Source organism: Buceros rhinoceros, unplaced genomic scaffold (genome assembly GCF_000710305.1).
Source record: "Buceros rhinoceros silvestris isolate BGI_N320 unplaced genomic scaffold, ASM71030v1 scaffold12066, whole genome shotgun sequence".
Taxonomy (NCBI): domain Eukaryota; kingdom Metazoa; phylum Chordata; class Aves; order Bucerotiformes; family Bucerotidae; genus Buceros; species Buceros rhinoceros.
In genome coordinates, this window is record NW_010415851.1 from 40,492 (window position 1) to 53,473 (window position 12,982).

At 39.2% G+C, this 12,982-nt stretch overlaps 3 protein-coding genes across 3 annotated transcripts in view; 1 reads left to right on the forward strand and 2 right to left on the reverse strand.

Annotated features, from left to right (window-relative positions):
* The window catches only part of OTOA (otoancorin), a 35,194-nt gene extending 32,972 nt beyond the window's left edge, over window positions 1-2,222 (reverse strand). The window contains exons 1-5 of the mRNA XM_010137566.1: window positions 2,144-2,222; window positions 1,780-1,808; window positions 1,659-1,689; window positions 1,538-1,565; window positions 561-648 (exon numbers count right to left, since the gene is read on the reverse strand). Of these exons, the coding sequence (XP_010135868.1) occupies window positions 561-648; window positions 1,538-1,565; window positions 1,659-1,689; window positions 1,780-1,808; window positions 2,144-2,222 (255 nt within the window). The remainder of the gene's footprint in view (window positions 1-560; window positions 649-1,537; window positions 1,566-1,658; window positions 1,690-1,779; window positions 1,809-2,143) is intronic.
* A 4,031-nt stretch (window positions 2,223-6,253) lies between these two features.
* Window positions 6,254-12,982, reverse strand: part of METTL9 (methyltransferase like 9) — a 16,550-nt gene continuing 9,821 nt past the window's right edge. Inside the window, exon 5 of the mRNA XM_010137567.1 lies at window positions 6,254-6,980. Coding sequence (XP_010135869.1) covers window positions 6,775-6,980 — 206 coding nt within the window. The 3' untranslated portion in view covers window positions 6,254-6,774. The remainder of the gene's footprint in view (window positions 6,981-12,982) is intronic.
* IGSF6 (immunoglobulin superfamily, member 6) overlaps window positions 7,753-12,982 on the forward strand; it is a 6,615-nt gene continuing 1,385 nt past the window's right edge. Inside the window, exons 1-5 of the mRNA XM_010137565.1 lie at window positions 7,753-7,819; window positions 9,179-9,529; window positions 10,438-10,544; window positions 11,683-11,739; window positions 12,391-12,474. Coding sequence (XP_010135867.1) covers window positions 7,753-7,819; window positions 9,179-9,529; window positions 10,438-10,544; window positions 11,683-11,739; window positions 12,391-12,474 — 666 coding nt within the window. The remainder of the gene's footprint in view (window positions 7,820-9,178; window positions 9,530-10,437; window positions 10,545-11,682; window positions 11,740-12,390; window positions 12,475-12,982) is intronic.

Sequence of the window (12,982 nt, forward strand, 5' to 3'; positions counted from 1 at the left end):
GGGAGGAGGGAAAGGGTTCGGTTTTGATTAGCAGGCTACAGCTCCATGTAAACTCAGCTTGTAACTAATCATGATGACCAGGGATAAAGAACGACGACTTTTCCCTATATCACTTCCACATTGATAATTTACAAAACCAGAGCTCAGCGGAGCTTTAAAAGGTGGATGTGTTTTGTAGGATGCTCTGGAGCCCTGATTCCATCAGAAGCAGCACAAATTACAGCCAGTCACAATCTGGGAGAAACCTGCCATTTTGTGGAGAAACAGCGTGTATTCTCAATTTAGAAACAATCACTGAGCCTGAAGACTTCTAACTCCTACTTTCCATCAGAGGAAACGCAAAAGGATCTGCTTTATTATTATTTGTACTTTGTGTACTCCTGTGATCTTAGGAGGAAAAGACAACCAAAAAACCTATTTCTCTTTCCTACTTATCTGCTACACCATAGTAATAGAGATAACTAACATATCTGCTGACCAACCAGCTTTGGCTACAGAGAGTGGTTGCTTTCTAATTCCTTTTTAAATAAAATTTTTCATGTATATTAAATAGCACAAACCTGTAGACTGCTAAGAGTAAACGTAACTTCCCGGGCATGAAAATATGCCATGACTTTTGTAAGCATATCTGCTGTCCAGACATTAGAACTGTAACAGAAAACAGGACCAAAACCGCCAGTAAAATAATATAAAATGCAAAATAGCAGATTACAAGAAGAAAAACAAGCACTGCTACTAACACCATAATGACACAAGTATTCAACTTTCCGGCCGAACCAGACTAACAGCTGACCTATATAACACCATGAAAACACCGGGTTCAATGAGGAATGCAATGAATTAGTTACGGGTTTTTCCATCTAACTCCACAACCACCCTCAATTTTCCAATGTGTTGCCTTTAGTCCCATCTCCAAGCTTGAGACAAGCTGTGCTGTGGCTCCTGTGCTTCCTGGCACCCCATTACGCCTGTTCTGATCTGCTTGTAGAAAGAAAGTGCAGTGACTAATGTCTGCTGCCTTTCCCTCAGCGGAGTCATTCATTTCAGCGTGTCTTCTTCACACAGACATTGATTTTCTCAAAATATGTTGGAGCAGAATTGCCTTTGAAGCTTATACTGTCCTTTCAAATTTAAACAAAATTAGCAAATAATTCAAAAGTTGTCAGGAGCTGTGAGAAGTGGGATGGAGCAGGACTGAAAAGGAGATGGACGGAAAGCTGGGACTGCACCTAAATTCCTTAAAAAGCCAGTCTGAAACATATTAACAAACTTAATTATCAAAACCTTTGAAAACCATAGCAAGTATTTATTCTCAGCCTCATTCTCAGCCATATTCTAAAGCATGTTTGCTTTATTGTGAAAAACAGCTTTTTCCTTGTGAAAAGGAAATAATCCTCATAGGAGATCTACATCACAGTAATCACAGGTGCCCATTTCAATCCATCCATTATCTTCCAGTTTCTGTGGAAATTAATCAGATCATGTCTGAAGTGCACTATTCTACTGAAAAATCAAGACGGTGATAGTAAAACATTACCTTTGAAAATGAAGTATATCAAGCAGGGCTGCACATGAAAAATGGAACATAAAAAGTTACGGTGCAACACCAAGCATTAATTCCTTTTAGAAGCATAAGTGGGAACAACTTTGTACATTACCATTCAGGTATTTCCCAGTTATTACTTCTTCCTAAGAAAAAATTATAAATACACGTAATAAACTATTAATTTTAGATGATAGTACAAAATGTTAGTAGAGAGATCAAATAAAAATACTAACCACAGCTTTGTGTAATAATGGAGGCAAATCTGTAAAAGATCATCCCATTAGTTGAAGTTGATTCAATGTTTTACTATTCAACTGTGTTATACAAAAATACATGTATTGTATGCAGTGATCAAAACCATATATACACACAAAATTTATTTATAAGCATTTAATACACTTTTGATTCAATGTATTTACAGAAAAACAGTGAAAATAAAAGGCTATTAAATAACAAGCAGTCTTGGTTAAGTTGTTCGCTGGCACAGCTCCGTGAAGCCAGGAGAGCACAGGATATGGTCCTAGTTACAAAATGGTACTGCATCTATTTCACTACACAAAATACATCCCTCATACAGGGGGATGGGTCTGGTCTTACCTTCAGAGTTCTGACTGTGTGTAATCTCAGCATGATTCATTGATATCAGTAACAGACAGATCTTCAAAATTCTGGACATTTCTTCTAGTGTTTATTGGAATAAAAGGTAGTTGGATTGAAAAGGAAAATGAAAAGAACAGAGTCAAAAGGCAATATTCACACGAAACTTTCACAGCTATAAATCAGAGACAGCCTAAGTTACGGAGTACAGGCAGAGATCAGAATGAGCTAGAAGTGCTTGCTCCAGTTTTTTAATTTAGAACCATTTCCAGGACAGAGATCTACTTTATGTAAATACAAGTCCGCCAAGTGTGCACTTACATCCCCTCTGGAGGCAGGTCTTGCTCACAGAGGTGTTTTTGCAGCCACTTCCCCCCCTCAGCGCTATAATCCCCCTTGCACCAAGTTTACCGCAGAGAGGATTTTCAGCCTCTGCCCAGCTGTGCCAGTCACCATCCCCACAGGCAAAACAATCAATTAATCTGAGATAGTAGATGATGCCCAGCTCTACAGACTGCAGCTTTTTACACTGGGATTAGGCCCTTGCTTTAACAAAGGACACAGAGAGCTCTGCTGGCCAACTTGACTCTGACCCTGAGATGACTTTGTTAGGTTTTTTTCTCCCTTTCCTTCATTTAAGAGTTTATCTACAGCCACACTTAATCTCTGTATTTCTTTTTGTTGCTGAATTTGGATTCATTATCTCTCTCTCTCTTTTTTTTAAGTTCTCTGCCACAGCCTGAGTTACAGATCTGAACATTTGATGAATGTGAACACCTTTTTCAGATTGTTTAGTCTCACGTATCAGCAAGGTACTCTTTTATGAAAACGCCTTTCAACAGCCTCTAGCAGCGCTTCAGTCTCCTGCGAACACTTAACTCCAGTCTTGTAACAGGAGTCACTCAAAGTGACGGATGATGAGACATTTAAACACTGGACTTTAAGAAGCCATCGCCTCTGTCCTGTTCTTGCACACACTGAAACTCTTTTCAGCTATTCTCCACAGTACATGTCTCTCAGACAGACCTATCTGGTTTCCCAGACAATGAACCTTCTTGTGTTTGTTTCTGCCTCTGCCCTATTAATTTCGTAGTAAGGTTTGATTACTCTGCATAATTTAAATCATGCTACCAAAGTCAATTCTGATTTGTTTATTCCAACTCATTCACGTTGATCAGGGAGCATATTTTAATTAGAGCATGCTGAATTAACATACAAGAAGATTAAATGCTAAGAAAAGCGCTTTTTTACCCTGACATACTCCAGCGGATAATTAGCGGGTGCACAGAAAGTTTTCTGTGAAATAGCCCTGCTTGGTAAGACAATCTGTGGGATGAAATAGTTCCTTTTGTCAGTGAAACCTGACTGTTTGCACAAGTTCCCTGCAGCTTTTAGACAACCCCAAATCACCCTGTGGGGATCTCTTGCAGATCCCATCCCACAGTCCCCCAGAGAGCGTTCCATGCACCACAGCAGCACATGCTGTGATCAGATCTGAGATTTCACCCTTGCAGGACTCCCCGGTTACGAGGAGCCCCCAGAATGCCTTCTCTTGCTTACTAAACAGCAACTCTTCCATGTAAAGAAATCCCAGACATTTTATTGCTCCCTCCAATGCAGTCACTGCCTTCTCTGAGGCTTGCTAACCAGAAAGCTAACCTCATAATCAGAAGTCTTGCTGATACACCCTTGCACTGCCAGTGCCCATTCTCCCTCTTGCAGACAGGCTTTCTGCACCTCTGAAAAAGCAGCTGTTACGCACTGAGGGAACCCTCGAGCACTTCAGGCTGGAAAGGGAGAGAGAGAAGTAAGGGGGGGGCAGAAGAGAAGAGATGGTGGGTTCTTGGGGAGAGCCAGGACCCCACAGCACTTTACCTGCCTCTGCTGCGCGTGCCTCCTTCCTTGCACTCACAGTGCAATGAGCTGGGCGGCTCCAGCCAGGGACCCCAGAGCAGGGGGCAGGGACTGGGGCCAGCACCGCCTTGCAGCCTCAGGTGTCTGCCCAGCAGCACCCAGCCTTCAGCCAGAGGGGAGGGAAACGTCTCCTCTGCTGTGGGGCTCAGAAGGTGAGTGACTCCCATAGCAGGCAGAAGAGGATGCGTCCCCTCCTGAGATGGAGAGCTCAGTGTGGGAAACACAGAGGGCCAGGCTGGTGCTGCCCAGCACCCTGCTCCCCACACCTCCCCACCCGAGCGTGGGCAGGTGGCCCTGGGCCGCTCAGAGCAGAGTATGAACTGACTGTACCTGCCATCACCCAACAAAAGGGGGCTGCGCTTTCTGAGAGATGACACTGCTCCAACTTTGTTTTGAAAGTTTCCAACTAAATCACGGACTTGCACAGCATCTTCTTCCTGCAATGCAAAACATCCAGTGCCACCTTGACAGTTTAGTTACTCTCTAGGGCAAAACACTGCACATTAGGGAGACCGCCTGCACGCCATCACCCACAGCAGGACAGGGACAGCAGAGGGACAAGGCAGGTTCCTCAAGCCCAGGAGTAATGAATTTGAACACTGGACTTACAATAAACACTCTACCCCTTGGATGACATCTTAAAAGTATTGCAGGCAATTTAATCGACGACTGGACTTCTTTGCATAGGTTGTGTGAGCAGACATTAACTGCACACGAATGCACTCAAGGTCTGGTAAGAGAAAGAAATCCCCTTCCTGACACAATGAGCCACATCATGTCCCTTCCTTCACAAAGCACTCTGATTTTAGAAGTACAGCTGTAGGTGCAGTCAGCAGGACTAAGCAGGTTTTTGACCCTGCTGAATTTAAGCTTACTCTGTTCACAGCTTCTCCCTGTTATTGGCCACGTTTTCTTAAGTGTTTTAACTCCCCAGCTCAAGTGTAAGAAAACGTGTTTAAATAGAGGGAACAAAATAGAAAATCATAAGAAAAAACCCCAACATTACTTACATTGCACTTTCTGTCCCAAAACCTCTCAAAGCTATTGCAAACGAGTCCTAAGCAACAGGCTTAAAAAATACAAGCGATGTGGATTGTATAGTCTCTTGAGTGATTTTTAACCTGTGGAATTAAAACACTTAAGTACCTTTGAAAACGTTTGTCCTAATACATATTTGCTACATGAAGCTAAATTCACTACACGTTAAGAAATATATTTTCCCACTACTAGTTGAGTAAAAGTAAAGGTAATAACACTGAATTACTGTTGAAAAAAAACCACCAACCCCCTTACCCTATACTACAGAATACTTCTGTTCCACAAAGATCACTGAGAATAAAAGGCAATTAAATTAGCAAGAGAAATCACTAACCATCAGGCAAAGGAAGTCCAAGGTAAAGCGAAAAGACACACTGAAGCACCCTATCTGGCGTAAGATCATCAATCTTCTAAAAAAAATCACAAACGAATAAACACAACACACTCTTTTAGACTCAAAAGCAAAGGGTAGGTCAGTTCCTACTGTACTTACCAGCTGACACACAAGCTGAGGTTTCTCTGCTCTCTCTCACAATATTTACATCCCAAGCAATGCAAGACAATCGCCTGTCAGTTCCTTACTAATTATGATGCTGCTTGTTGTTTTAAAGGAAGATGATATCCCAAATGCCATAAATTATCCATTTTAAACAGTTTTTAAAACAAAACATATCAAAATAAATAGCATTTATTTAGTGTTCCTGAAGAAAATTGTACCAAGCTAGCAAAACCTTCAAAATCAGGTCCCTATAGCCTGATCCTCAGAGGCATTTTAACTCATAAAACTTGCAAGAAACTGCCTCCAAGTTTTCTGAAGCTGAAAACTTTTGGAAACAACTTGGTTATAAAGTTTATTATTAAACCCGTCAGTTTAAAGTGCAGTTTTGGCAAGTTCTACCGTAACCCCAATGGCTGGAAAATGGCACACGCAAAGGCAATGAGGATTTATGAGGCTTTGAGAGGAACATGAAGGAAATCCAACCAAAACTGATACACTTTTTGTGGACTGTTACCCCTTTAAACAATAATTAAATGCTGTTTAAAAAAAAGGAAAGTTGTGCTGCTACTGAGAGCTTGATTTTCAACACAGAACGCAGGTGCTGCTGACAAGCGCGGCTACGGTTACAAAAATGAACACAAAAGTTAATGCGAAAAGTCATCTCAAAAAAAGTTTATTAGCATGATAAAAAACGTGAAGAATGACAGTAAGAGAAAAAGTAACTTAGCACGGAAGAATATCCATTTCAACAGTTTATATTCAACAAGGCTTGAACTGAATGGGTAACTTTATTGCCAGATTTCACTTGATTTCTTTAACAACAGTTCGCACTGTATCCGCTTCACCATTATTAGGATTATTGCTTTTGTTTGGATCTGACCCCAGTTACAGGTAAGTATAAAAAAATATCCACCATTACTGCTGGACTGCAGAATGTATTGTTGATTTAAGAGCTGGTAAAAAAAAAATTCTCAATTGAAGAGTCTTTTTAAAAAACAACCTTTTTTTTCCTAATCCCACTACAAAGAAATACATTAGTATTTTGGCCGTTAAATTTCTTACATGGTATTTATTTCGCACAGCAACTCCCAAATTCCCTCCCTTTAAGTAACCATAAATCAAACTCCTCTTTCAGAGGCTGCTTCTTGGGTTAGATTCTGGAAATTTACTTCATACACGCTTACACGGGCTTGAGGACGAAGACGGCATCATCTAGTACATAGTAGTCATTATACATATCACCTTCACATAGGTATGGCAGTCTGGTGAAAGCCTCGATGGCGAAACCAGCTTTACTGAAAACTTCTGGCAGGCTATTCACCTGTTCTTCCCAAGTGTGCCCTTTGATTTCCAAAACTTCTGAGGGCTTTTCCCACTTGCCACCTACTGAGAAAACAAAACAGCTTTGTTCAGATTATAAAGAAAATTTTACTGTGCCTTGTATTTTCTTACAGAAAGCGTATCGCACAGATTATATTCCATTCTGCTACAAACAGGAGGTTGACAAGCCATCTGTAGAGCTGTTGCAGTTCAGGTTTTTGCCTACTGTTCAGAAGCAGTTCCTTCTGAAGGTCTTTTGTTAACATTTACAGCCAGCAGTTCCACGATGAAAAGTAACTTCCACTAGTGAGGCTGGTGTTCAGCAGACATGGACAGACAGACTACTTAATAAAGACCTTTTCCAGCATTATAACATTCTTTCTTTATGTCTACTGGCCAAACATGATGTCAGGTAATACAGCAAATTGAAAATTGTGATTTGCTGTGAAGGTCCCATCAGCAGACCACCACATTATCACAGACGGCTATAGCCACCTACTAGCTGATACAGCAAAGGCTGTTCAGGGTCATATAAAATTGAGAAGCTGAGCACCTGTAGCATGCTGGGAAATGCGTTGTCATTTGTTATATCCAATGAAGTAATCTGAAGGATTATAGGTACAACTCTCAGAAGTTCAAAATTTGAAACTCTTCACTCATTTTCCAAATAATGTCATCCACAAACAACAAATGCTTCCTGGTTCGGTCTGTACCTTTAACCAGTTTGCTAAATGCAACAGTAAACACCCTTCTAAACAGGAAGTTCTAATCTGCAACTCCAAAGATTTCTTAAGTTCCTCTTCCTTCAAGTAGAATCATTTCCAGTGAGATACAAGAGATGGCATCTTTCAACAAACTAAAAAACGTGCTAATACTGGCAATTGACTGGATTCTCTATGGTGCTGGTAAGACTTGTTTTTAAGCTTCTTATATTTTCCCATACAATAGCAGTTAAACAAGACTGGAAGTGTTGTGGATATGATTTGCAGCACAGCTACAAAATAAGAGCAGTAGAAAGTTTTGCTGAGAATCAAGCAGTGTTATCAAATGCTTTTTCTTCCAAAGTCTGCCATGTTCCTGTAATCTACGATTTCTGGGTCAACACCTACTGCACTCCCCTGCAAAGACTGCTCAGGCAGCAGCAGCATGGTGTCGGTGCAGCTGGGCTTGTTTGGGAGGAGGGTTTGCCAAGTTCAGCAGACAGTATCTACATGAACTGAAGCCATGGAGTTCTGCTCCGCAAGGCCACCCAGAGCCCTAGCGTAAGGTGGTGAAGAGAAGCAGATCAACTGCACTTTGCTGTTCACCACACAGGGCGAAAGTACACCGACGACTGCCATTACTACAGTCTTTAGATTGCTGTAGCTGCTACAGAACATCTCTGATGTAGAAGTAGAGTTCGTTTTATTCCTGTAGAAATCACAGACATTGAATCTGCTTGGATTTGGTCCATAAAACAGACAGTGAGAAAAATGATGAAGGGATCTGTGTATCAGCAGATTAAGAGACTTCAGTTTATTTTTCATCTAATTTCTACTTTCTAGGATGCAGAAAAAGACATCATTATGCTACTACCTCCATTTTCACTGCAATAATCTCAATTCCATTGTTTAAATAACTAAGCAATTTAGCTGAATTAAATTAAATATACTAAACCGGTATTTAAATTATGGATTTCAATAAGGATTTAAAAAAACCCTTCCAGACCAGTCATATTAAACCATACATTTCAGTTCCTTAATTAGGATTCTCTGATTAACCTTCCTGTTTTCTCTGCACACATTTTTAAATGTCAGAACTAACAAGCAATATTATTATCCTTAGAAACCCAAAGTCAATATATGTGATGAAGTGGAAGAATGTCTAGGAATTACTATGAGTTCCAATCAATGTTATGAAATTGATAAATTACAAATGTCTCCATTTACGAGATTTCCACTGCTTGGCATCAGACACTTCTGCAGGGCCAAAGGAGGTCTTCACATTATTGTAGATTTCTCTTTCCTTTTTCAATAAAGCCCAGAAAGATAAGCATATTACCACAAAGGGAAAACTGTGAAATGAACACATGGGCAAGGTCTGGGAATCGTCTAAAAGAACAGTTTGTCAGAAACAACCTTTAAAATTGCAAGTCTGAAACACGGATGGTTTTCTTCGTCTCCTCCCACATTTTCTCGAGTGCATCCGAAGTAGCTTATTTTCTGTTTAGATCGTGCCTTCCCTTTGAATTGCTCCTTACATTACCAACTGGTTATTCTCCACAGGCACTGCAGATACCTGCCAAGTCACTGTAACACAACCCAGATTTCAGGAAGCTGACTACTCCGCACACACTGTGTCGCTAACATGTGTTTTCTCTGCCTCTGGATGCTCCTCCTCCTCACCTGAAGTTCTATGGTTTCGCTTTTTAACTAATAAACATGAAGATTTGTGTACTCCTGGATGCACAGATCATCAGAAGTACAAAGTATATATTTCAGAAAATAACATTTCACTTCAGATCAATGATCTGACTGTTGATGACAATGCTGTTTATATCTGTGGAATAGCATTTTCACATTCAAGTTCACCCTATTCTAAACAAACAGGAGATGGAACAGTACTAACAAAAGCAGGTCAGTTGATCATTCCTTCTAAATGTAGAATCTTAAAAGAAATAAATTATCTTTCCTAAATACTCTTTCTATTTACACTTTCAAGAATGTCACTTAAGATGGAATAAACAACAAAACTGTTGGGAGCAGTACAAATATATTAATACATTAAAATATTAATAGTAAAACTATGGAGAGATTCCACAAATAGCCTTCTGAACTTCATTTTCTAATTAGACTGCTCTGTCATACGATGCAAAGGACTCTGGAATTCTACAAAAGAGTGAACTTGTGTAGTCCTGTTATCTAACCATACTCGTACGTAGAGACCTCAGCGGGTGTCAGAAAGGAAGTCTCAACAGAAAGGAGAAGCAGAGAAACCAACATTTAGTGGAAAGACATGCAACAGAGTACAGGGTCTCTGAACTGGGGATTCACTGTGAGAAAAAAGTTTTAGCTCTGAATCTGTGTCATTTGCCTTCTAGTTAAGAAAGTGATGAGACTTCATTAACTACATTTCAGTTTTACATGCCTAAAATAGTAAACAACCCAAAACCTACCTGGATTATTACTCTCCCTATATTCCTTCCTCTAATTGCATTTCTGAACAAAAGCCTGTAAGCTTTATTGAGCTATTCCTTTACGAGAGCAGAAAAGTGCATTCTATTCTCTGTCTACCCCTAAATAAAGGGAGCATAATAAAAAGGGATCATAATAAAAAAATAACGTCTCCATTGCCCTTGCACACATTCAGGGAAACAAAAGAAAAGTGATCTCACTAAGGAATTCAGACTGAAACTGAACCAGAGAATATTGACTGGTGTAAGGTTTTTTAACTCCTCAGAGGAAGGGGAAATGCAGAATCTTAAAATAACGTGCATCAGAAGAACTGACCTTTATTCTAACACTCATTTTTAATAAAGGAGCAGAGAAGCAGCACGGCAATGGAAAACTTGTCTTCATCTTCATGATCATCGCCTCATCCTTACTGTTTCTATACAGCACTACTGTATTCACGTTCTTTGTAATCTACAAGGTAGGTTCAAAGTGATTTTTCTGATCTTGTTCATTCTGTAAATCCAAGCACTTTTAACATCTCCATAAGGAGACTAGAAAGACATTCCTAGATTCCGTAACTTCTGTGATTAAGTTAAAGAGACGGTTGGTTGAAGTTCATATGCTGCTCGCACTTGCAAAGTCTTGTGTGACACATACCTGTATCCTCAATAGCAAACACAGTTTCTTTTTTTAGTAAAGTGTCTAAAGAATAGGTATTCTAAAGTTAAAATTATCCTGAGAGTATGAACTGGCAAGTTGGAAATTATTTATCAAGGCACACTCAAAAAGCAAAACTAGAAATTAGCATCATTAAGTCATCAAATCTCTGGATTAGTTTCCAGTAAAAGTGGAATAATTTAAATTTAATGTCAAAGTATTTGTGAGTTGCAGTAGAGTTACTGCAGACTGACTTGACCTGGGTAATGAAATTCTATCCTTTCATCACACATATACAGAAGAGAGACCTTGGCAAAATTAAAAAAATATGAGAGTCTTGGAAGAAGTTTTATGCTTATAGGAAACAAATACATCAGAATGCACCTGGTTGAAAATTATATAACTACTGGATTGCTTTTTTAAAATCTAGAATAAACTTTGTGTTTAGTTAAAAACAAACACCCAAAGCTGCAACTAGAATCTTTACATAATAATGAGACTTGACATGAGAATGAGAACTTCGCAGTCCTAGGTGGTATGCCATGGTAAAACGGTTCTTTGCTGTAGCAATCACTGTCCAAGCATAAAGACAGGACTGTCGTTTTGGTTTTTGGTTTTCACTAAACTAGGTGGGAAAAATTAATTGAGCCAACTTGAGGGGAAAAACTGTCATCTGTAATACCATTGGTGTATTTTTAAGAATTGGGTAGTGCTTCAGGCAGGTCCCCTGGTAGTCAAAGCAAAAGAACTTGCAACATCTGCTACCGGCAGCTGAAGAAGGCCTTACACACTCGAAAGCTTCTCTGATCTTTCCATTGGTATAAGCTGATCTAATGAAAGACTGTCATCTACAAACTGTTGGACACTGTGTAATGGCTACACTTTTAACGACTCTGCACTTAGCAGTCACTTCCCGTGTTCTAATCATTTTTTATTCTACCATCCCTCCCTTCCTCCAGTTAAAACCACACCTGCTAAAGAAAAGGGGGAACGAAGACCAAAGAGCAGAGAACTGTGTACGTCATCACTTCTTTTGCTTTTTATTTGCCTGTCATTTTAGAGTATATTTGGCATCAATTTTGTGATTGATTGATGATTCAATTATTAGAGACATTCAGAGCTCTTAAGGCTTCACTTCAGATTTGTACAAAACTAGTTAAAGACTTTACATTTAACTCATTTTAACTATTTAGTTAACTTATTTTTAACAAACTGGATACAGGATAGCAAATCTATGTAAAGGCCATCTCTGATATGCAGCTTCCTTTAAGTAAATTTTGTTCAAACTTCTAAAAATAACAGGTTTTGCTATTAATTTTTTGTTTACTTAAATGGTGCATGCAAGCAGGCCCTAATGTATTTAAAACAGGACTGTTAAGAATATCACCATGTATCCCTGAATAAAAATCAGAGGTAATACATTTAAATATCCACTAAAGAATGTATGTATGTTAAGAGAAGTAATATTAATACAATTTAAAGCCCTTCTGCCTGCCAAACTGAATGTTCTTAAAGTGTTATTTAGTAACGTTCTCAAATACATATACATAATTGGGGAAATAATGCAGAAAAAAGGGGGGGGAAATTGGAATTATAAAAGCTAGCGCAAAGTGTTTCGCCCAATTTTGTATCTAGCACTGACTTCAAATATTTTAAATCATTTGCAGAAAATCAGTAGCGGAAGAAAAATTTTTCAAGCAATTGCCCAAGAACTTCAAAAGCAGAAGTATGCTGAACATTGGCAACAGCCTGTAAGTATCCATGTACTGAAATTTATGGGGAAAAAGAGGAACTGACAGTTTATTCAAGTTTGCTACTCCTATTTTCTCTGGAAATAATATTTTCTTTTTTCAGATTGATAAAGGTCTCAAGAAAAGTATTCTGCACAACAGGCAAAGACATTATAAAGCATTCTAATGACCATACATATACCACTGTATGTGTATATATATGATAGTATATACCTTATAACTATGTATGTACATTTAAAAATGAAGCTTCCATAAATGCATCTTTTGCCAAGAAAAGATCTCAACAAATGTTTCTGGACTGTTTTTTGTAATAATAATAAAAAAGAGACCTATTAAGAGTTCATTTTTGAAAAATATTTCTGTTGTAGTTCCTCTTGCTCCCTTAGCCCAGCTTAGCTGGATGACGGAAACAGAGCAAAACCATTAGAACTGGAAAGCTGCCTGTCGGAAAAAGACCTGGGGCTGTTGGTCAACAGCCGGCTGAATAGTGTGGTCAGCAGGAGTAGGG